Genomic DNA, 24,513 nt, shown 5'->3' on the forward strand with positions numbered 1-24,513 from the left:
CCATTCAGCACCATACACTTCTAATGAAAACAATTCCAAATATTTTCAAGATCGTAACTTTTAAAAATATTAACACGGTCTCCTTTCTGTATCCAGCAAGTTTTAGGCCCAAGGGCCTCTTTCTGAGCAGTGGCTTGGGCTCTAAAAACAAGGAAGGAAAGTGTCAGTTCCCAGCTTTGTCCACTGAAGGCCCCTACTCTGAACTGGAACAGAAACTGGATGCCCTAAACCTGCATGTGAAAACTGGGGGCTCTCAGAGAATGTGGGCCTCTCTCTTCCCTTTATTTTGGCTGCCAAACCAGAATTTTGGATAGCTTAAAGTAAATACCTCTGGGCATCTGTTACTGGGTAAAGTGGTACCATACCACCAGGGATGTGTGCTAGCTTCAGAAAGAAAGCAGCAGTTGGGCTGGTTGAGCGGTCCAAAGTGCTGCGTTCGGGAAGAAAAGAGGCTACGCTTTGCTTCCTGATCCTTTACTTTGGGAACATCAGAGATGGGTGGGCACCGAAGAAAAACCTTGGTGATGATTTGCATTGAGTAAGAAAACTGATTCTCACTTAGGAAGTGACTGGGATGCTGGCATGGTTTGAAGGGAGGCAAGATGGTACAATGAGCAAGAATCTTGGAGGTGACCTCTCTGCTCCCTGAGGCGAGTGAAAAATCTAGTGTGCCCAGCAAACTGGAATCCTGACAGACTGTCCCATGTGGGAGAAACAGCAGGAAGTGTGCCTCAGATCAGCGGGGCCAGCCATGGTGTCCATCTTATCCAGAGAGGTGGGGGCAGAACTGGGGAGAGAAGAGGAAAACCAACGGGATGTGCCCTAGGCTCTCCAACTACTCTCTCTCTCTCTCTCTCTCTCTCTCTCTCTCTCTCCATCCTTCTTTATCTTTCTTCCATTTTTTCTCCTTTCTTTCTCTCATTCTTTCTCTTTGTTTCTTTCAACTTTAAAGACTAGATTTATTTGAAGAGGGAAAAAAAACCATGCCAAACCCTCAACCCTAAGGATGGGATTTTACAACTCAAGACATCCCCCATTAATGTCTGCAGATTACAAATCATTTTCCTAGAAAATATTTCTGCACAAATTTGCATGTATTCAGGAAAGTATAAGTTGGCCCCTGCTTTTATTTTAACAGAGGAGCCAAGTAGGAGAGTGGGGCACAGCAGCTTTCCTTTAGATGCAACTGTCTGGAAGGGAAAGAGACATGAAGAGGGCAAATGACCTCTTTGTTGTCCACAACCAACGGGTTTGTTTGTTTGTTTTGTTTTGTTGGGGTTTTTTGTTTTGTTTTGTTTTGTTTTGTTTTCAAGACAGGGTTTCTCTGTGTAGCTTTGGCACCTTTCCTGGAACTCACTCTGTAGATCAGACTGGCCTTGAACTCACAGAGATCTACCTGCCTCTGCCTCCTGAGTGCTGGGATTGAAGGAGTGCACCACCACCGCCTGGCCTCAACCAACAGTTTTTTAAAAACCCAGTCAGCTGTGGGTATCTCCCTAAAAGCCCACTTCCTAGCTACCAGCCAGTCAAGCCCACTGGAGCAGTCCTTGCTGTGCCCACTGCTGCAGCCCACTAAACCAACACTCCTGCACAGCCGACCTAGAGCGTGCACATTACGACCAAAGTCTCATTTCTCCATAGTACCCTGACTTCCTGCAACAAGGAAACCTGCCATCTTTGAAGCTGACCTCTATAAAGGGGCACATCAATGCAGACAGGCCAGGCTACTGTGTTGCGAGAGAAGCCAGGGCCTTATTCAGTAGTTCTTTGCATTATCCTTTATTCTTAAGGGAAGCTATGAAACCAACCCTCTTAAGTAGAAAACCTCACAGCATAGGTCACATTATAAACCCAAGCACTAGCACGGGCTTCCATGAAAGAAACTTAAAGAAACCTGAAAACACCCCGATCGAGGCTTGACAGCCTCCAACTCAACTCTCCCCATTTACACACTCCTATTCACCACCGGAGTCTATTGATTGAAGTACTCTGCCCTCCAAATGGGGGTGGGGGAGATGCGAAGCTTCAGGAGCAACAGACAGAGAGTCATGGGGGCAGGAATCAGAGACACCCAGAGCCAGTTCACTTGAGAAAAACAGTGATGCCTCAGGCCGCAGCTTCTGGTGGCCAAGATAAAATGCCTGTGAGATCAGGTGTGTGACTTTCAGAGACTGCTTTGGGGAGGCTACCACTGTCATTGAGACAGGAGATGACCAGAGTGACAAGGTTTTGAAAGAATGTGGACATATTTGAAAGTTTAGACAGGACAGTGTTTAGAAGGGGCAAAATAGGATCTGCAAGACTAGTTTGATTTGCCCTTGAATGCTCCAGGGTAGATAGTGAGATTAGGAGACATCACAGGACATGGAAATCTACTCAGTGCAGTTGTCCCCCTCCTTCCCATCATCTCCATCCATGGAGGGAGCAGCATACTTGCTTGCAGAACTGAGCTTGGAGGCTGAATTCTCCTCACTTTGGCTCAGGTGCAGCTCTAGAGTCTTGATCCTTTTGCAATCTTTCCTCAACCCCTTCCAGTGGTCTGTGTTCCCCCCATCTCCAGGACCACAGCTGGGGTTCCCACTCTGGCCTTTTGGGATACTCATCCCATCTACTTTGTTTTCTTCTTTCCTTGCTGGTCCTTCCTCACAGGGCTGAGCCAGACAGAGCTGCTTCCCTCTGTCACTTGTCCGGGACTGCTGCTCTGTGTCTGAGCTCTGAAATGGAGCAGGAAGGTTCGAGTGTCGCTTTACCCACACAGGGGCTAGCATGACCTTTAGAGGCCAATCAAGTTCAGCTTTAGAGATTGGAAAGTGACAGCCTTCTTTATTGAGTGTTTCATTTTTCTAGCGACCTCTCTCTCTCTCTCTCTCCTCTCTCTCTCTCTCTCTCTCTCTCTCTCTCTCTCTCTCTCTCTCTCTCTCTCTCTCTCTCTCTTGTGTAATTCTGCCAGATGTGACTGAGGCCCCAGTCTGTGATGACTCACTTCCTGTCCTCGACCTGAGTTTCTTCCCTTGGCCCACTTGGTGTCTCCTCCAGGGTCAGCCGTCTAGTTTTGGTTCATCCAGCTGACGATGCAACTTCTCCTGCTACTTCCGTGGTCCCTCTTCAGCTTCTCTTTCTCTAGCAGCTGTGTCAACAGGCTTTGCCTCTCCAAAGATAGAAGCTGCTCAACTGGACTGGGAGGAACTAGCAGAGGAATCATCTTCCTTGGGAATATTCCAAGTTTTTCAATTCAGTTTGGGGTTGTCGGGGGACAGACCTCCGTCATCATGCCTATAATTGTCCCAAGAGTAATCATCCCTGGAGCTCCATGACTGACCGCCCTATCTGTCATACCTGTCTTCATAGCAGTCCCTATTTCCTCTGCAGTCACCAACCCTACAGTGCCCACTACCAAATGCTCTTCTGCCTGTCCTGGAGTCATAGTCTCTGCTGCCCTGGTCATCACAGCGTCCTGGCCCCCAGATCTCAGCATGGGCTGTCCTGATACCTGTCTGAAACCCATCCTGATACCACTCTGAATCTCAACACTTGTCTCCAAAGCTACCATCACCTCTTCGGGATGGTAGTCCTCAAAGCTGTCTGCAGCAGGATGGGTCCTCTGGTCTGTGTCTGTTTTGTTAGGATCTAAATTTCTATCTTGACCAAAAGAATAATCACCCCTGTCTGTATCCAGTGCTTGATCAGCAACTCAAATTTCTCCTGTTACCTAGAGACTCAGCGCACCGAGCAGAGTAGGCAGGTCCTCAAATTCTGCATAGCCAAAACCGTTCAACCTGTCTGGATTGCTGGGTTCACACAGCAAGTGGACTGCACTGATATCTCATCCTCTAAAGAACTCCTTAGCAGAGTCTTCTGTCACATCATAGGGCAGGTTCCCTAGGAAAACGGTGTAGGGTGGCGATTTGGGAAGACAGCTCTGGTGGGTATTTGGTTCCTGAGCAGGCCATGGAGCAGTAAAAAGGACAGTCAATTAGAGGCGCCCTATAAACACTGTCATCATTACTATGCCGAGTTGTTGACACATCTCTTTCCAGATCATCTGTTTCATCAGCCCAGCTGACTGGTTTGGGGACCTAGGTGCTTCCTCACGCCATCCTCAACCAGAAAGTCTGTTAGGGAAATGGTCTTCCCTTCTGAATCTTCTGTTTTGCTGAGGCTGCCATGTTGGGAGGGGAAGAGAGGATGCCCAGGCCCCACTAGTCATTTACATCTGGGAACTAAACCCATTTGGAAAGATTGAATGAAAATCCAACTTTTTGTCAGATACTTAGCCCACTCTTGAACTTGAAGGCTATTAAATCAGATTAGTGAATGAAAGTGTTTGTTTGGGGTTTTTTTGTTTGTTTGTTTTCTTGTCTTTGGACTTTACAGTACAGTGTGCATTTTCCTGGAGCATATTTTCTTCTTTTGAGAAGTAGACTAAACAGTCTCCACAATAATGAGGTATACCGGCAGGAGAAAACATTTCTGGGAGGGATGTTTTCTATTTTTTTCTGTCCTGATTAAGCTTTCTCTTAGCCAAATGACTAAATTGGGTTTCTAGGCAAAGCAGCTGTCATGGTGTGTGATGTATACTATTTATGCAGGGCTCACTGGGGAGTCGTGTCATTTGTCCTGTCTTTAAATTGAGGTCAGAATGTCTCACACACAACCCCTCCCTAGGGAACAGAGTAGACTGGACTAGGTTGCACACACTGGCTGTCAGCTCAGTGGAGATGTCATGTGGGACATGTCACTCCCATCACATGGTTTGTGACTCTTGGGCTGGCAGGTCACATGTGGTCAGCACTTCCAGGCCTGCCTCTGGATTGAGCCTAAGATGAGTCTAGGGCTAAAGATGCTCACAGAAGGTTCGTCTGTATGGCTAGATCCTGTTCTTGAAACTGTAAACAGCACAGCCAGTATCCTTTCTACTTAGTTCTGGGTTCTTCTACTCTCCTCACATCCATAGGGGTGACTGCCGTGTGGACAGCACACACTATCATTGGAGGCAATACCCTGCTCAAGACCACCGGGCAGTCTGGAAGTACTGCCTAGCTGGTCGGGGTCTACTATGTGATATTCCGGGAAGCAGAGCTGCTGTGTCTGCTCTGTCTCAGTGCAGAATATTCCAGATTTCTAGATCAGTATTACTTTCCCCAGTTCCCAACACTCATGCAAACACAGAAACAAAGACCTGAGAGGTGAGGTATCTGACTGCTCTGGTGAAAGTGACGGTGAACCTGGGCTTCAGCAGAGCCCCGCTGGGCATCTTCTTTCTTTGACAAGCCTTCAAGTCCGCACAGCGAAAATCAATACTGACTAATCAAGAAGCAATGAATGATTTTGTTGTTGTTTTGAGATAAATTCTTCTGTAGTCCAGGCTGGCTTTGAACTCACTATGTAGCTGAAGCTGCCCTTGAACATCTGACCCTTTTTGCCTCCTGAAAAGCGTTTTATTATATGTTTGTTTTGCTGTGCTGGGGATGGAACTCAGGGCCTTGTGAATGCTAGGCTAGTGTTTGCCATTGAGCTATGTATGTTCCCAATGAGTGAATGTTTTTATTTGTTTTGTTTTGTTTTGTTTTTAAGCAAAACTAGGTAACAAGAGTCTGAAAATGTAAATGGATATATAGGCTTTCAGGTCGTTTTTTTTTTTTTTTTAAATAAAGAAAGCTAACATCCATAATCTCTCATTTGTTATAGTAATGAGCTTTTCTTTTGACTCCTAAGGAAGATAATTTTCCATCAGCTATTTGTGTCTTGGGATTTTGTCTTAAGCCATACGTCTAGAGTCTGCAGCCCTGCTGTCAGATGAGGCAGCCTTTGTTTGGAGCATGTGAAAGGACTGCACAGTTCGGCCAGGGTTTGAATTACTGCCCAGGGTCATTGTCCCAAAGTCATTCAAGGAGTGGTTTAGCCTCAGCATCTGAAATGTAGCCTTCATCTCCTGGGGTCTTTAAAAACTGAACAGGAAAACTGACCAGACAGATCTGAAGTGATAACTTAATAAAGATATAGGTTTATCGGGTCAAATCAAAAGATGGCATGCCATCTGGTGTGACAGTGTACACCTGTGATCCCAGCCCTCAGGAGGCTGACGAATAAGAATTAAAGATCAGCCTGGGCTACATGGTGAGTTCTAGGCCAGCCTGGGCTACATAGGAAGTCCCTGTCTCAAAAAAAAATAAACAGAACAGATGTCATCTTCTCTGCATGAACATGCTTCAATCAACCAATGTAACAACAATGGGAAAGCTAAAATAAAGGCCCCTCACAATAAGAAAGTGCGCATCAGTTGGCTGTGTGGGTAATTCTGTGTTGGCTTCAAGGCTGTTGTCTGTGTCAGTACAGTAGGGGGATATTAACTCAGGCTAGCCTTAATTGAAGGTCATCATGAAGGCTTTCCCATGGGCAACAGAGTTAGAAGCCCAAGATTCCCACAATGGCACTATTACGTGTGCCTAAAAGAGTGAGACCAGCACTCAGCATGGTGTAGGGTACCCTTGGTTCGTGCACGTTTTTTCTCAGCATCCATGTCCAACTTTTCCCCTTCCGTGATCTTCACCGAATACCATGTCTCAGACTGTGTGCGCCCTGGCTTTTTTAAAGCTCCCCATTGACCCAGGATGAGTGATTTCTTGCGTAGGAAGAGGAGGGTGTATGGAAGCAGCATAAATCCAAGTGGTCAGAAACTGCGAACCAATGCCATGAGCAAAGAGGTGAGAGGTCACCCCACCCCCCAGCCCAGCCTAGCCTTGGAAACACCTCAGCCATCCCCAGGGAGAGGAGACAAAGGACTGATTCTTTTTCCACCCAGGCCGGCTCCTGTTCAGATGACAAGCTCTTGCTCTTGCTGCCTGAGATATCGACTCCTCTCCCTCTCCCAGGCATCAGACCAAGAAAAACATGCTCACGGGATTGGCCCACAGGCATTTCTTCTGACCTTGCTAGGAAGAGAGGAAGGAGACCTGTTTGTTGGAGAAATCAGGAACCAAGTGTCAGGTGGCTGTGATTTATGGCAGAGATGGGAAGAAAAAAAAGTCGAAACAGCATCACTACCCAAACCATCCTGCCCTGGGAAGCAGAGGTCAGGAGGGCTTATCAAAAGCCGGGAGCCCTTCCTGGTGGTTCGTGCCTGTGATCCCAGCACTCTGGAGCCTGAGGCAGGCGAATCAAGAGTTGGAGGCCAGCCTGGGCCACAAGCAAGGTCCTATAAAATAAGATAAATAAAAGGTTTGTGCAGGGAAGAGTTTCTGATTTCCTGTGTGGGAAAAAAGGTGGGGGGAGCTAAAGAGCAGGCGGGGTGACCCACTTGCCGTGGGGTTGGACTGGATCCAGCTGTGTTCCTAGAGGTAGCTTGGTATGTGCTTACAGGGGCAAGCAGCAGACACCAATTTAAAAAAAAAAAAAAAAGGAAACCTGCCTGGTCATGGAGTTTCTCCCCTTCCAGCAAGATCCTGGCAGCATAGCCCATAACTATGTACAATTATCCCATGGCAATTACAACAAGATCCCTGTGCTGGTAAAGACCTGTCTGGTGTTCTAGTCATGAAATCTATGTAAAGCCCGAGCCTCCCGCTCCCTCTCCCTTCCTTGCCGATGACCAGCACCGGGCTCCTCCCTCTGCGCCTCCTTCCCAGAGCAATGCAGCGTGCACAGCAAGGGTCAGCCACAGGGTAGAGAACTACATTATACTGAGCCTATGGGGAGGGTGTGTCTCTCATGTAAGCAAAGCCGTGTGCCCCCTGGTTCCTCTTAGATCTGTTCTGAGATTGCTCAAATACTGTTTACCAAGGACAGACCTTCACCTAGCCATGCAGAGGGAAGCTGACTGGGGGTCATGTTAGACTGTCTCCCAGCAGAAAAGTGAGCGCATCCGTGATAGGTGCAAGTTTTCGTTCCCTCTCTCTGGAATTTAATGATTTTCAGTGCTGTTAATGTCGGCTGGTTGTTAAGTGACAGCAGTATGGTGGTATGAGGTCAGTCTCCCTCTCAGAAGGGAATCCATGCCCATGATGTCTCCTTGTACATTGGTTTTATCGACTAGGCTTTGACCAATCCTGTTAACCAGCGTATGTCTGCACAAACCCATTTCAAATAAACCTTTGGTTAAAGCAGAAGACTGGACTGTGTTTCATTTTGGAATGTCCTTTTGTGCCCACAAGAAGTTACTGCAGCCAGGCCTCTTCATGAGAAAAGGCCGCACCAGGTTTTGATGTGTCAGTCAAAGGAAAGAACTGTATCTAGAAGAGTCCTCCCTCCCTCCCGGTTCATCTCCGGATTCCTGTAAACCGGGAGGGAGATGTTCAAACTCCATCAGGAACAGCATCAACTCACGACACAGGCATTTTACCCTCTCCTTCCGATGTAGGGATTAAACCCAAGGCCCTGGGCCTTCTAGGCAAGTGCTCTGCCACCGAGCCGCACCCCAGCCTGGTGGTGTTATTTCACAGGTCTATGTTCCATAAATCTATTCTGAAAACCCAAAGGTCCTCCTCTATGCTGCCTGCCATTATCGTCCTTTCCTTGTTCCCTCCGGTTCACAGTGCTAGGAGTCAAATGTGGAGACCCCACACGCTAGGCAAGCATTCGACCACTCATCTATGGCCCTGGCATCCAAACCCAAAACTTCAAAAACCTAATGTGATGCCACAAGTGGAAATAAAATGCACACTCTAGAACTTTATTTCATTTACAACATTATTTTAAAAGGGTGGTGCAAAGCTCCCTTCTAGGACACTTCTGGTGACAGATGTTTCTAATAAGGGATGCTCAGTCAGTGTTCCAGTTTTGTTTCTGTGGCTGTGATAAGACAGCCTGACCAAAAGCAACGTAAGGGGAACCGAGTTTATTTCAGCTACAGTTCTGGTTCTTAGTCCGTCGCTGTGGGGAAGGCAAGGCGAGCATTTCAAGTATCTAGTCACATCACATCCACAGTCAGGAACAGAGAGAAGTAAGTGTATACCAGTTTGTTTGTGCTCAGCGTGATTTCTGCTCCACACAGTTCAGGACCTAAGGAATGGCCCCACCCACAGTGGACTAGTTGACTTAATCAAGACAATCCCTCACAGACACACCCACAGTCCAACCTAGTGTAGAAAATCCCTCATCGAGACTCTTCCCAGGTGATTCTGGGACCTGTCAGGTTGACAGCACTAACCATCACAATCAGTACTATCAATGGAGGCTAAAGAGGCTAAAACCCTTCCCTTTTAATTCCGACTATACCAAACCCACTTGGGCCAGCTCTTGGTTATTTACTCATTAACAGTGTGCCATACACATAAGTAAAATTATGTAAAATTCTTGAAGACTGATCTGAAACCTTCATGATCAGCTGCAGTTAAGTGCCCCGGACTTGGTAGTCCAGAGTGGCAGCTGTTTAAAGCGAAGGTTCCCCGCTGGACTGACGGCCTCCATCTCCTGCTGAGCCCTGGGTCTTAATGGCCTTCCCCCAACAGTTTCTGTAACAAACTGTTATAGAGTTGTTCACGGGGCTGAATGAGGCTCACATCCTCCCCATCTACTCTGAATTTTTTAAAAATATGTTTTGATTTGAACTACTCTAAGTAATTTGCAGAGAAATTGTTTTTGATTTCCCCCCAGCTTTCCAAAAGTGTTTCTTTATGCACTGCTTTCTGTGGTTAAAAGCCTTTCTGACACTGGGCGCACACCTTTAATCCCAGCACTTGGGAGGCAGAGGAGGTAGATCTCTGTGAGTTCAAGGCCAGCCTGGTCTACAGAGTGAGTTCCAGGACAACCAGGGCTACACAGAGAAATCCTGTCTCAAAAAACAAAAACAAAAACAAAACAAAAGTCTTTCTGCCTGGGCCAGAAAGTGGCTCAGTGGTAGAACACTTACTTTGCATCGGGGAGGCTCTGGGTTCCATCTCCAGCACCAAAGCCATACACACACACACACACACACACACACACACACACACACACACACACACCCTCATCTTCATCTGCTGTTCAAATTGTAACTATTGCTTCCCCAAAGGCCCTAAGTGTCAGAAGTGGCCAGCTGCTAAGCTCTAAACAAGCATCCTGAGATATGACAGTCCAGGCCCTGGAATACCATCTGTGGGAGCTTAATGCCACGTTCTCCTAGAGGCAGTTTAAACTGTTCCTGAACACATAAAATGGAAAATATCCCAGATGTCCATTAACAGTAATATAGATAATTAGGCAGGAGTTCTACAATGGAATACCACACCACAATTAAAAGACACAAACCATTGCTCTATACAACAATAGCCATAATGTGGAAGGAAAAACAGACAAAAGATTCTGTGCTGCTGGGCAGTGGTGGTGCATACCTTTAATCCCAGCCCTCAGGAGGCAAAGGCAGGTGTATCTCTGTGAGTTCGAGGCCAGCCTGGTCTACAGAGTGTGTCCTAGGACAGCCAGGGTACATAGAAACCCTGTCTTGAAAAACAAAACAAAACAAAAGATTCCACATTGTGTAATTTCATATATATGAGGCTCAATTTTGGGCACAGCTCATGTCCTGAGGAAGAGAACTCATTTACCTGGGTGATGGTTTGTTGAGAAGGTTAAAATTGTGTGCTTGTTGTGTGTGAATGTAATTAACTCGATAGGAAAGTTAAATGAAGTGATTCACTGTCAATCAAAATTTAAATTAATGATAAAATTAAATGTTTCAGAATGTAAAGTAATTGGGGAGAGGACATGTGGTATGGTGTGTGCGTGTGTGTGTGTGTGTGTGTGTGTGTGTGTGTGTGTGTGTGTGTGTGTTGCTGGAACACAACTGCATTTTAGTCAAAGGTTCCAGCATTCAGCCCCAGCCCGGCTCTTACTGTATGATTTCCTGAATCTAGATCCATTCAAGAGAAGGCTTCAGATGACCGGCCATGCTAGAGAGAGACCCAGGGATGAGAGAACCCCTGTGGGTTATAAAACCATAGTGTAAAGAAACAAGACTGGCCCACCAGGCATAACACAAAGAAAGAACTGACCAAGGGACAGAGAGCTGAAAAACAAGACATTTAGGTTAGCCCAGGCAAAATGTAACATTATTGATTGGCTAGTGGGAAAAAAAAAAATAAGAACCTTGCCCTGTTACTTCTAGGGTTCTTTCTCTGGTGTATTTGTTTACATAAATATATGTATTTTTCCATATTGAACAGATAAAAACACATCTAAATAGGAGCTGAGGTATGTGTGTGTATGGGTGCAGCTGGTGCATGCTATGAGATATTCTTTTGTTCCCCAGAGGTGAGAATTACAATCCTCGGGTTCAGAGAGACTAGGCTCTCATCAGAGGCACTGGGCATGCAGTAGAAATGATTCTAAATTGGTTTTGCCTGATCTTGAGAGGGTCCAAGTATACTAAGCACTGATGAGTCCTGCGTGAGCCACCCAAGTATACACAGTCCACTGTGCTTGGAATCTCTTGGAGTGAGTGCACGCATGCATACTACGCACATAGCAATTTCATATTATAGTTACAGATGACAATCAGTGGCTTATGGTTGTTCAGTCTCTTGATTCAAAACTATGCCATTAAGGAATGATTTTTCTAAATGCCCTACATTTCGAGATGTATGTTTTATGTTTAAAGTCAGTCTTAAAATGCTACCAGCATTTTTCATGTAGAAGGTTTTTTTAGAGCATTAGTTTTTTAGTTTCTTGCTCTGGACATTTATGATTTGAGTCTAGGTCCCTTAGTTCTGGGTGTAAATGTTGAAGACATTTGGAAGATGCAGCTGTAGGAAATCCTCAGAGCCAAATCCTCAGGCAGGACTACAGTGTTACAGCTGAAATTGGTGTGATCCCTGTAATGCAATCCCTGCACATGGGAAGCTGAAGTAAGAGGATTGCCAGAAGTTTGAGGCCCAGCCTGGACTACATAGTGCATTCCAGGCTAGCCTGAGCTACATGGAAGACCTTGTCTCAAACCCCAAAATCATTCTTTCACAGTATGGAGGTTTTACACCCAACGTCTTTAACATGAGTAACTTGAGGGTTTTCCTAGGGATTTTTCTTCTGGTTCCCACAGATCACTGGTCCTACACAGAAGAGCAGACCAGAAAGAAAGCAGCAAATCAGGCCCCAAAACAGTCAGGAAGTCATTGCCACAGTTGTCAGGAAGAGAATCCATAGTTTCCAATTCTTAATCCCTGGAAGGCACTCAAATCAAAGGAATATCCGTGCTTCTTAATTAATGAAGAAAAGTTTTGAGAAAGCAAAGACGTGTTGACCGATGTGTGTGGAGGATGCAGGGGGAGAGGGGAGGGGACAGTGTCGCTGGCATGGCACTGGGCACTCAGGAAGTTTCCCGCCCATGCTGTCATCAGTCCTCTGGACATGTGGCTTCTGGACTTTTCTCAACCTTCCTTGTGTTCCTGGCCTGCCCTTTTAAGCATGGGAAAGAAGCTCTGCGAAAGTCCAGTACCAAGCTCTCCCCCTGTGGCCTTGTCCAGGCCTCTCTGGCCCCCAGCTCTTTCTCTAGCATGCCCTGGAGACTCCCTCTGGGTGCCTAATAGGTTTAAGTGTCTAAAACTGCCCAAGCCCACTGCATGCATTGAGTCTTCTGCTCAAGACCTTTACCCACACCACACTGGGCAGCTTTGTTCTATTACTCAAAAAGCAAGTGGAATAAGCATAAGCAGGAAGTGACCAGATTTTTTTTTTAACTTCCAAAAAGCTTGATGAGCCATTAATACAGACGCATTATTGATTCAGCAGTAATTCAGTGAAGTCCTGTAAGGTAGCCCATGCTTGGAGACTTGCTTTTTGCCCAAATGACCAACAGGGCAGTCTGATTTCTCTGCCCATGGTCACTTTCCTTCCAGATTCCAGCAGGATCTGATTCTAATGCCACACACAGAGATCTGCCCCAGGTATCGTAGTAAAACACACATACTCCAGGAATGCCATTCTGACTGACCAGGCTAAGTTAACAGGAGTCACAGTTCCAAAGTCCATTAACTTTATTCCTTGGCATCTGGGAGGCTCGAGCAACCGAAAACAAGCGTGTGTGCCGTTTATCAGTTGGCTGACCCACTTCAAGGAATCTCCGTGTATGTGCGTGCTGGGGCTTGGCACCGTAAGAAAGGTCACTGCGCTGGTTCAAGGTGGGGTTGCCTGAGGAGAGAGAGCACCAAGCTCCAAAGCCCTCCTGGCCTCAGCTCTGAGCACCATTCAGTCTCCCTCCCACAGTCCAGCGCATTAATGGACATACGGCTTGATCGCCATTTGTTCCGAGGGAATCGTAGATCCTAGTTTATAACAAAACAAGGAACATATGGGTCACTGAACTCAGGAAATAAAACTCTACAATCTTAAAAGCATGAGAAGAAGTTACCTGTGGGAACTTGTCCAGAAACAGACGGGTGAAGCAGGCACATGCTGCAGAATAACCCTGTGAATCACATTCATCTTGGAGGGCTGACCACCCTGGATGCTGACGTCATTAATGTTTGATGCTGGGGATGAAACTCGGGGCCTCCCACAGAGTGGGCAAGTGAAGTATTAAGCTACATCCCAGACTGATAGTGACACATTTTAACTGTCCCCTGCAGTAGAAATGGAAGACGTGGAGTTTCCACTTAACTTTTGTCTTGCTTTTGAGACATTTCACTGTTTACTCCATGGGAGCCTCAAACCATCCTGCCTTAGACCCTAAGTGCTGGGATCCCAGTGACAAGCCACCATGCCCAGCTCACACTTGTTTATAGTCGTCTCACTCTGAGCCGGGTTGATTTTGAACTCACTGCAGTCCCCTGCCACTGCCTCCCAAGTGCTGAGATTCCAAGCCTGAGCCACCATGCTAGGCCCACACTTTTCAATAGTCAAGCTGGTTAGCTTCTTCCTCCTCACAAAGATCTGCTTTTTCTCTCCTAAAATCTAGAGAAAAGCTGCTGGCTTATACACAGTAGAAAATGGGTGACTATTTTTCCATTATCAAATGATCCTCCTTTTAGACAGACTGTAAAACGTTTCAACCGAATGCAAATTACATCATAGAGGTTCAGAATTTTTATATTCCCAAGAGAACAAGAAAGGCATACTGGAACTAAGTATTTGTACTTCCACCCTGCTAGCCCTCTCCAGCTCCTCCCAAAATTCAAAAGCTCAGCAATTGCTTCTGGTGATGTCATCTTTGGAAAGGCTAGGTGGCTTCTTTGAGCAAAAACTCCTGTTTCATTGAATAAAACTTACTTTTTCCCCACCCAGAAAAGGGAAGAGACTCAGACAATCTCATATGAGCAAGCACTTACCATCCTTTGTTTCATGCAGAGGTTACCCTGCATCATGCCAAGTCCTGGTGTTGGCCACCTACACAGCTCACTGGGCAAAACTGGCTTAGGCCTGGCTTTGTAGCGAGAGCATTTAGACTGGGTTTTACCCTTTGAGATGGCTGAGGTGAAGGGGGTGGGATGAAACCATTTGGTGACGTTGTAATTCCATGGAACTCAGCTCTCAGTATTCATAAACCAGGTCTGGGGCTGGCGAGATGCTCAGTGGGTAAAGGTGCTTGCTGTCATGGCGGACAATGACCTGTGTCTGATCCTCGGGATCCACATGATGGAAGGAGAGAACTGGCTTCCATAAATTATCTTCTAGCTTTCCATAGGTGTGCCCCTGTACACATGTACCCCCTCCCTTGCACACACATACACACTAAATAGATGTGATACTAAATAAGTGTGTACATAAGGCCTTATTGCTTGTCCTTGCTCAAGCACTTGGGAAGCACCAGCCACAGCTGTTTCTGAGATGTTGTTACAGAGGGCCAGTTCCTAAACTTTGCACTAACACGATGACAGGATATCCCAGAGAAGAACCGTCTTTTGTGTGTCAAGGTTTGCCACAAATACATCTGACCTTCCTAGATACCAGCTACTGCTTAAGTAAAACTCACGGTCCCAGAAGCAGTAGTTACGATTCTGAGTACCTGTTCCATGAACAATGACTAATTATAAAGAAAACACTCCCCCAGGAACTCACACCATAAAATATTTATTAAAAATTTAAAATGATTTTCTCCTGCTTTGGTTATTAAAAATCTTTGACTCCTATCTCTGTTGATACCAGTTGCCAACAATAATGTAACATTGTTGCCAATAATAATGTAACATTGTTGTCAACAATAATGTAACATTGTTACTAACATCATGAGACATGGACAGATGACCAGAAGACTAGATGAAAGATGCTGTGGGTAGAATGTATAGAAGACCAAACGTCACAGTTATTTAACAAAATTTGGCTTTGCTAGCAGTTGAAAATGTACTTATACATATTTAAACCTTTTTTCATAAGTAATCAACATACAAATTCACTTGAATTTGATAACTTAAAATGTCGGCAGTGGTTGCAGAGTTTGCTGAAGACTGGGAGAAGAGACCCAAGAGTCATGTCTCCTTGGAGAACTTTTCTCTGGATTTCAGAGCTCCTCCTGCTGCTGGAAAAATAGACCGTTCTGATAACAAGAGTATAAAAAAGCCTTCTGATTCTCAAAGTGGTTCACGTCTGAGGTCCTCATTGATGGCTGATGACCTATACTGAGCATCTCCGAAGTACCTTTCTTTGCATTTTTTACTGATCTTCATCCACACATCGAATTCCCTGCTCTTGGTACTATTTAGACAAGAGAATCCAAACCGAGCAGACCAAAAGGAAGCCTCAGGCCACATCAAGTGGCAAAGTTAGAAGTAACTTGGAGCATAGCTCATGATTTCAATAAAAAAAAAAAAAAGCATCAAATTACTTCTCAGGTGCCATTGTGGAGCCAGGAAATAAAAAGGCTCCATCAAAAAGGGGCGAATTTGCCCCTCCACTCCTAGAATTCCCAATGTCTTCTTTAGATAGGTACATTTTCTTTTCATCTCTTTAACATAGAAAATCACTTCATAATAAGATGTCTACACACGGTTATCAAAAAAAAAAAAAAAGCACAAAATAGCCTCCCCCCCAAAAGCATAAAAATAGACAAACTATATCTTTTACAATGAAATTAAGACATGCCTCTGGAGGACTGAGGCCGTTGACTGGTGTCCGAGTTCAAACTGGCTTCTTTTCATAATAATTATATTATTTACATCTCCTTTCAGTCTTGAACACTGATTTAAAAAACAGCCCAGGTAAAGGGGAGGTAACAGGTGTTCTCCTGTGCAGCTGAGACGAACAGAAATAATGACATCATACACCTCTGACTCTGGCAGCCACACCTCAAGGGCACTTCGGGGCTCAAGCATTTGTCACATACTTGAGGACACAGGTGGCGACTCCAGGGGCTGTGTGTGTTTTTCCATTCTGAACCAGGAAACATGCACAGAAACGCTGATCTGGAGATATCCTCTTACAGGTTAGAGGCAAATGAAGTCATCTAGGAGAACATCGATGAAAACCACCAACTTGAGCAGACTTCCGGCACAAGAGTCTGGCCCCGTTTTGCTCATAAAGGAGTCTACTTGGTTACCTGCAGGCTATACGGTCACGGCAGGGTACATCTTCTGTTCACTGTTAGTGTGGGCAAAGGAGGGCTGGACTTGTCTGTAGCCGGGCTGCAGGCCATCCATGAATGGCGGCACTGGCGTCATGGGCACAGAGTCATGTTGGACCGCATACCCCACATATGGAGTGTGCAGGTACTGCCCTTGATGGGGTACGATCTGGGTGGCCTGCTGACAGTTAAGTACAGAGAAATTTGTGGGCATGTTGACGTACACGTTGTTCATGGTTCCCTCGGGCAAGCAGCAGTTGGTCTGTGACCTTGTTGGGGGAGCCCGGGCCCCCGAGTTCGCACTGGAGCTGGAGCTGGCAGCTGTACTGGACTGCCGGGACGATGACCCCCGGGAAGTGCTGGCACTGGGGATCATGGGGATAGTCTCCATCAGGCGGTTGCCCCCTGGGGCTCTGCTCTGCTGGGGATCCTGCTTGGGCCGCAGACATCTGCAACAGCATGCTGCTACGAGGGACCCCAGGATGATGAAGGCCACAAACACAGAGCCAACGATGAGAAACGGCACGTATATGGGGACTGGAGGAAGAGCAGAAACACGGCATTATGGTTCACATATGAATACCCTAAAACCCGGTGAGCAGCAGAGGCCAGGGACAGGTGTGCATCAACAGTGAGTGCATTCAGACACGAAGCACGAGGGCTGGGTCAGCTTGGTCACAGGTCACCAGTGCACAAGATGCAACTTCCATGGCCAAACACACGGCCAAGGCCCTGAAGGCATGGCGAGGCCCGCGGAACCTAAACTTCATACGACTTAATTCCCTTAACACAGCACCGGATGCCCTATCCAAGTTGGCAAAGGACAGGCTTGATCTAGATGAGCCCACAGTAGGAAAGCAGCCTACATGTAAGTCTTCCCTAGCAGGAAGCCACAGGGTCTAATTGGAAATGAGTTTACACTTCCCCAAATCTTCCTTTTTCTTCTAGGAAGTTTTATACATTCCCTTGACTTCTTTTTGCCCTTACTTTTTAACAAGTTTCTTTTCTTATAGTCAGAACAATAAAAAGCAAGTAACTTAGGTCAGATTGTGAACCACTCTCATTTCCAAATAGGAAATAAGACATAGGCGGTCATGGAAGGGGAAAAATAAACAAACTCTGGGGCAGTGAGATGGCTCAGCACATGTAGGCTCTGGCCACCAAGCCTGAAGGACACACACACACACACACACACACACACACACACACGCACACGCACACGCACACGCACGCACACACAATGGCTAAAAGTAAAAATATTAACAGGCAGCCTCTCCACTGAGGGTACATGTCTCATGAGGAAATGCAATCTATTAAGTTATTTGACAGACTTATTTTCAATATTTTTAAAGTGCACAAATCTTAAAAACCCAGCTTAATCAAAGAGGAGAATAGAAAAATAGTTACCAGAGGCTGAGGAAGAGGGGGAAGAGGGAGGGATGGGAAAAGCCAGTGGGTATTGAGTTATTCTGAAAAATGAAACCATAAAATAACAATAATAGTCTGTTAGTAAAGTAGAAGAGTAATGAACTTCATTTTAAAATTATAAAAAACAAACAAACAGAAAAAAACCTTCCGGGAACCTGGCACGGTGGTTCACAGCTTTAACCTCAGCACTTGGGAAATGGAAACAAGAAAACGGTTGAGTTCAAGGCCAGCCTAAGCCACACAGTGAGTTCCAGGCCAGCCTGCACTATTAAGTAAGCCTTTATCTTAATATATATTTTTAATTATATATTATATTTTAAAATAAATAAAAATTTAAAACATTTTTGTGGAGTCACAGCAATGGCAGCTCCACAGGGCTAGCAAGCCACGTTAGCACGTGCTCCTACAGCCTGGAGAGGACGCGAACAGGCAGGAGGAGCCTGCAGAAAGCCTCCGAGCCACTTCTGCGGAATTCTACCTACATCCAAGAAACCTGCATTTTCCCGTGTGTTCCTGACTCAGTTCCCTTTGTTGGCAGGGGTAGGGAGTGGGTGCGAGGTGCTGGGAATTGAACTTGGGGCCTCACACATGCTAAGGAAGCATTCTACCACTGAGCCAAGCCCCGCCCTCCCTAACTATTCCATTCCACCAGGGATTCATGAGTCCCACCAGCCTGGGCAAGGTACCGTTACCAGCACTTCTGATGGGGCAGCATGGAGCCCATCCGTACCTCAAAGGTCAGATCGCAAACACCCTTTGCAGACTACTTTCTGGGAGTCATGCTGTTCACATACCACACAGAACCACAGAGAAATACCGACTTACAAATGAATGTATTTCAGAGGTTCGGAACAAGTGAGCAGTGGGCATTGCTGAGCAGAGCCACTTTTCCGCTCAAGGTGGCTTCAGCAGACCGGAAGGCTTGCTGCCGTCTGCAGCCCAGGTGGCTCCCACAGCTGGACTGCTCTCCTTACACCAGCACTGCGGGCCAAGTCCAGGACGGGGAGCCGTGAAAGCCAGGCTTTCTCCTACACACGCTATAAAGATTTCATTCCCTACATTAAGATACCAGCCCCCACATGTTATAAGAGGTAAACAAAAAAACAACACAGATAAGTTTTACCTCCAACATGATAGCAAAAACTAGCTGAAACCAGTCTCAACCCACATAATGAGTTTTGGGGAGAAATAACTGTTCTCTTTCCAGGATTTTTAATTGGAAGTGTAAATAACTATACAGGGGTAAAGAATACAGCACTACCAGGAGCCCCCAGGGGCTTAATTGGGCAAGTTGTCCTTCACTGCGGAAGGGCTTGGAACGGAGCAGGAGATTTAAAGGGAAGGTTTAGGAGTAGAGTGAAGGGTGCCGGGGAGTGAAGGGTGCCCATGCCCAACACCGGCAGTATGAGCAGGCTGCTGCCTCCAGCTTTGGTCAATGCCATCCCGACGTTTTAGAAAATATTAACAAGCCCAACTTAACAGACACCTTACTGTAGCCATTTGGCTCATTTCTCCAGGCTTTATTCCCAGACCACACACTCTGTAAAGCTGAGCTGGAGTTGAGACGGTACCTCCTCTAGGATTACCCAACTCAGTACTCCCTTCAGACTCAAACCAGCGCAGCAGTGGGAGCAGCAAACTTACAAAGTGCTCGACTGCAAAGAGCCTGCCTCTGAAAAGAGCTGAGGGGCGGGAGACTGCACCATCAACCAGAAACAACCCATGCCAAGGCTCAGGCAACGCCACTCCTACGTGTTGATAACACACACACACACACACACACACACACACACTCGATTAGGCAGCCTCTCCACCGAGGGTACCGGTCTCACGAGGAAATGCAATCTACCAGATTATTTGACAGGCTTAGTTTCAAAATCTGGCTTTGACTATTAAATAATCAAAGCCTCGGTGAGCAAAGCTGGGCACTGCTCCAATGTCACATCTATCAAGTCCGCCTAAGGAGACCAATCCAGATTCCCAGAGGCCGAGGTGATCACTGAAAACTGCACTGCCTCATCTAGAAGAGACTGGATTCCCTAGGATGTGAAAAGTGCGTCTGTTGCCCATGGGAAGCTGCCCCACGCCCGCCGCGTTCCCCAGTACCGAGAGCTGCCTTCCTTCTGTGGATCCTTGAAGGAGAACCCTTGGAGGACGTCAGGCCTTCTCCAGAGGGGGCGCGCCCTTGCCATTTCTTTGGGTAGTCCCAAGAAATTAAGCCCCATGGAAACTGGTGACACAGGGAAGGGAAGGGAGGGACCCTGAACAGAAGCATCGAGTTTTGTGCCCCACTTCACACAAAGTTAATGAGTAGAAAAAAATAAAATCTTGGACTCTCCTGCTCCCAGGCTCTTTCCTAAAATCTCCAAGCATCCGGGTTCCCGTTGCCCAGGCAACGCAACCGCCCTCCCCTTTTGCACCTGGGCGCCGACGCCCTACCTGCCGAGCTGTCTGGGCCTTCTCGGTCTGTCCGGCCTGGCTCCCCCACACCCTGCTGGCGGTCGTTGTCGCAGCCTCCTTGGTCCAGGCGCGCCTCGGCGCTGGAGCAGCAGTAGCGCAGCGCACAGCTGCCGCAGCAGATGGTGGCGTCGCCGCCGTCGAAGCGCTCGGGGCACTGGAAGCCGATGCGCCAGACGCCCTGCGCGTCCAGCCAGCCGTGGCAATACTCGCCGCTGGCCCGCGCCCCCGCCGCCAGCAGCGCGGCCAGCAGCAGCTGCAGCACCGACGCGCGGTGCCCAGAAGAAGTGGTGGGTGAGCCGCGTCCGCCCCACATGGCACTGCCCTGGGTGGAGGTGATGTCTCTAGAGGACGTAGATCTCCCCAAGAAGTTATGGCTCGGCGACGCCAGGGACCTTCCGGTCGGGCCACTCCCCTCTGTCGCGACGCCCAGGCTGCAGAGCCAGGGTCTAAGTCATCTCTCCTTGCTAGAGAGCGGGTCCCCGCTACACTCGGCCTTCACAGCGGCATCACGGAAGGAACGTTCCCGGAGGCTTGGCGTGCGATCCGACCTTCCCTGTGCATCCCCGAGGGGACGCTCCGCTGCCCACCAGGAGCCAGGCCGCCGCTGGAGCGTATCAGCGTCGGAGTCCGGCGCGAGCGGGGTGCGTCTCCCCTCTATTCACCTCCGTCTCCCCTCTATTCACCTCCGGAGCGAGAAGCAGCAAAAGAAGCGGGCAGTGCGCGCAGAGCTCCCGGCGGCAAGTGCAGCGGCCGGCCGCGCTCTAGCTCCGCGGCCCCGGGCTCGATCCTCCTCATAGCTCCGGCCACTGCTCGGGACGCTGCAAGTGTCCGCACCTCCCCTGCAGTCCCGGAGCCCGCCCGGCTGGCGGCGGCCGCGGCTGCTGCTGGGCGCGGGGCCAGCGGGCTGCCCGCCCCGGCTCCCGCTGCAGCTCGCGTCCCGTCTGCTTCTCCCTGTCGCGGGTGCGTCCCGGACAGCGCGCTCCGGTGGGAGCCGCCCACGGAAGTTTCAGTCCCTCGGGCTACGGGAGCGGAGGAGCGCGCGGCCGCCCCACGTTCGCCTTGCACGGCTGCAAGCCAGCTCCGAATGCCGGGCTGCGTGGTGCGCTCCCCTCTTAAGAGGGGCCGGCGGCTCCCCTGCGCGCATGCGTGCTGCGAGGGCTTCCCTCCGCCTTGGGACGCCAGGGGACTCCCGCAGCCCTTCACTCTCCTACACCAGAGGTGTGGCGGTGGCCAGGCAGCCATGCGAGTGAACTGAACAGACGTGTGGGAAAACGCGTTTTAAGTCAACCACGCCTTGGAAGCACAATTACAGCAAGGATAACAGAAGCAAAAGTTGAGTGTGAATCTTCGACCTCCGACATTCAGAGTTACTTTGACAACCCTCCAAAGGATAATTACTAATTACTTTCCATGTTACAGACGACGCAGTCGTCACTCAGACTTGTCTTGCCCAGCTTCCAGCCTCCAGGCTCAGGAGGAACACAAATACGATCTGAGCTGTGTGCGTGGCCTCCTAGTGCCACTGCACCGCAGAATGAAGAGGTCAGCAGGGACATGATGTGGTCACTGTCTAAATGAGCTATGCCACTTTATTTGGCCTCCCCTCCCCCCATAGCTGGGTGTGGTGATTGGTGAAGTCCAGCAGAAAGGTGCCCCCGTGAAACATTTGACCTCGTCGGTGGCTTAGACAGACAGCTGCAGCCAGGAAGAAGGCAAGGATCCAGACGCCAGAGATTCTGAGAAGGAAGGAATAGCTCCACTCTTGCAGAAGCGGAACAGGTGCTCGTGCTATTGAAGTAGCGCGGAGTATTTTTAAAGAAACTACTGCGCCTTTCTCAAAGTCAGTCCATAAATTCTAGATCCAGCCCCTCAAGTAGGGGCCCTCACATGTTGCTGGGCTCTGTTTCTTCGCTCAGTTAACCAGCTGTGGTTAACATCAATGTCCCGTTCAGGTCCACAGCTATCGAATACAAAGCAATTTTATCCGTAGCAAAGACATTTTGGGTTAAACCATGATAGGGCTCTTCATGCAACCCCTCACCTCAGACACTGAGAATTAGCCTTTCTGTCGCTGCCCTGAAAAATGTTCACAGAGAAAATTGTGCCGTTTGTGCCTGTACCCACAAAACACATTATTCTTGTCGTTTAAGATAAATGCATGGACCCCCAGGGCTCGTGCCTGGGAAGCAAGCGCTCTACCACTGAGCTCCACCCCAGTCCTGAAATCCCGTATTTTAATTGAACCAAATGCCAACCTTCTATAAGCTAAGAAAGGAACAAAACTTCAACATTGAGGGGCCATTCATTTCCTAAACACATTCTGTGCGGCATCCTGGAGATTTACCTTGAAGCCAGACACCTTAGCCATTTCCCTTGAGCAGGGTGGTCTCCCACCCACACACTAACCGGGCCCAACCCTGCTTAGCAGGAGAGATCAGATGACAATGGGCACAATCAGGATGATGATGATATGACCATAAACTCAGCAGACCCTAAAGTCTCTGAGTTAAGAGAGAGGTTGGACTGAAATATAATCGAACAAGTAAAAATAGTACAAGTATGATGGGATCTACGAGCAGCAATGTACCAGACCAATCTGTGTGTGAGGGATGGATATGTTCATGTATGTCCTCAGATATGGGCATGGGTATGGTGGCCAGAGGTTGATGTCAGGCCTCTTTCTCAATTACTCTCCATTTTGAGACATCTTACTGAACCTGGAGCTCACCAATTGAGCTCGATTGGTTTTGGCTTATAAACTCCAGAGCTTTGGCTGTCTGTGCTCCACCCCACCCCACCCCACCCACACACACTCTGTAATGGGGTTGCAGACCCATGCCACCATATTTACCTTTTTTGGTAGGTGTTGGGGATTCGAACTCAGGTCCTCAAGCTTATATAGCACCCACTTTACTGACTGATCCGTCTCCCTGCCCCTTTACAAGGCCAGTTGAAACACACAGTCTGACATTGGGTTGAGAGGAAAGGCCCAACAAAACATCAGAGGACTGCTATTTAAATTTAAGCCTGGAGAAGCCAAGGTTTATTAGAGGGAGTTAGTCTCCTGGTCAATACCGTTGGCTACCTTCTACTGGGAACTTGCTGTATTCAGGCACCATGTCAAGAGTTTCACATCTGCAGCTTCATTTAATCCTCACAACCACCCTATAAGGAAGATATTACTTTGCTCATTTTATTGGTGAGGATAAATGTCCCGGCCCACACGGACAGAAAACATCCATTTTTCTGGACTCACTCATTTCTTGCTTGACTCCAAAGCCTATTTACCAACCTGCTGTCGCCACAGTGTGTAACACGGATTGCTAAATGGTCTTTTAATAAAAACCTGGAGCCCGATATTGAGTTGAGTGCTGAAAGATCAGAGAGACAAAGGAACAAGCCACCTCTTACCTCTAGGACTCCTCAGCCTGAACAGCTTTCCTCAGCCGAAAGACTTTCTTTCCTGTCTCTTCATGCCTTATATACCTTTCTCCACCCACCCATATCATTTCCTGTCTCAACTTTCCTAGTGCTGGGATTAAAGGCTGTGACTCCCAAGTACTGGGATTAAGGGTGTGTGCCACCACTGCCTGGCTCTGTTTCTCTCCTAGACTGAGTCAGTCTCATGTAGTCCAGGGTGGCTTTAAACTCACAAAGATCCAGATGGATCTCTGCCTCCCAAGTGTTAGGATTAAAGGCATGGCCACTACTGCCTGGCCTCTGTGTTTAATCTAGTGGCTTGTATTGTTCTCTGATCTTCAGACAAATCTATTAGGGTACACAGTATATTACCACAACAGTGTCCATTTCTCATGTCAGTATACATTGATTCACCTGGTATTCTGAGGGTTAAATACTTTTCTAAAATTTATTTTGTTTTTTACCTGTGTGTTAAGGGTGTGTCTATGAGTGGGTATGTACACATGTGAGTTCAGGAACCAGAAGAGGGCATTGGATCCACTAAAGATGAAATTACAGGCCATCATGAGCTGGCCCCTGTGAGCACTGGAAAACTAACTCCAACCCTCTACAATGCGTTAGCACTTCAAGTATTTTCCTTAATTGCTGTTTGATATGAGATATTTGTACTTGGTGCAGAGAGCACTTGTTCCATACTTCCCCTTTCTCTCCAATTTACGTGAGTCTCTAAAACCCATGGTTTG

The 24,513-nt window shown here is 47.7% G+C and overlaps 1 protein-coding gene and 1 pseudogene across 1 annotated transcript; both read right to left on the reverse strand.

Moving 5' to 3' along the window:
- Positions 1-2,372: 2,372 nt before the first annotated feature.
- On the reverse strand, positions 2,373-8,333 carry LOC131918962 (eukaryotic translation initiation factor 4B-like; annotated as a pseudogene).
- Positions 8,334-16,445: 8,112 nt separating this feature from the next.
- Positions 16,446-20,663, reverse strand: Shisa2 (shisa family member 2). The gene is made up of 2 exons (XM_059274533.1): positions 20,330-20,663; positions 16,446-16,999 (listed from the first exon to the last, which is right to left on the reverse strand). The coding sequence occupies exons 1-2, from the start codon at positions 20,661-20,663 to the stop codon at positions 16,446-16,448; spliced, it is 888 nt and encodes a 295-aa protein (XP_059130516.1).
- Between the last annotated feature and the right edge of the window lie 3,850 nt (positions 20,664-24,513).

This window comes from Peromyscus eremicus, chromosome 9 (assembly GCF_949786415.1).
Source record: "Peromyscus eremicus chromosome 9, PerEre_H2_v1, whole genome shotgun sequence".
In the NCBI taxonomy this organism is placed as follows: Eukaryota; Metazoa; Chordata; class Mammalia; order Rodentia; family Cricetidae; genus Peromyscus; species Peromyscus eremicus.

Excerpts from the sequence above, each read along its gene's own strand:
- Shisa2 (XM_059274533.1), bottom strand. The coding sequence starts at position 20,663 with ATGTGGGGCGGACGCGGCTCACCCACCACTTCTTCTGGGCACCGCGCG. Across the intron at positions 17,000-20,329 it reads AGGCCCAGACAGCTCGGCAG|TCCCCATATACGTGCCGTTT; the intron begins GTAGGGCGTCGG and ends CTCTTCCTCCAG.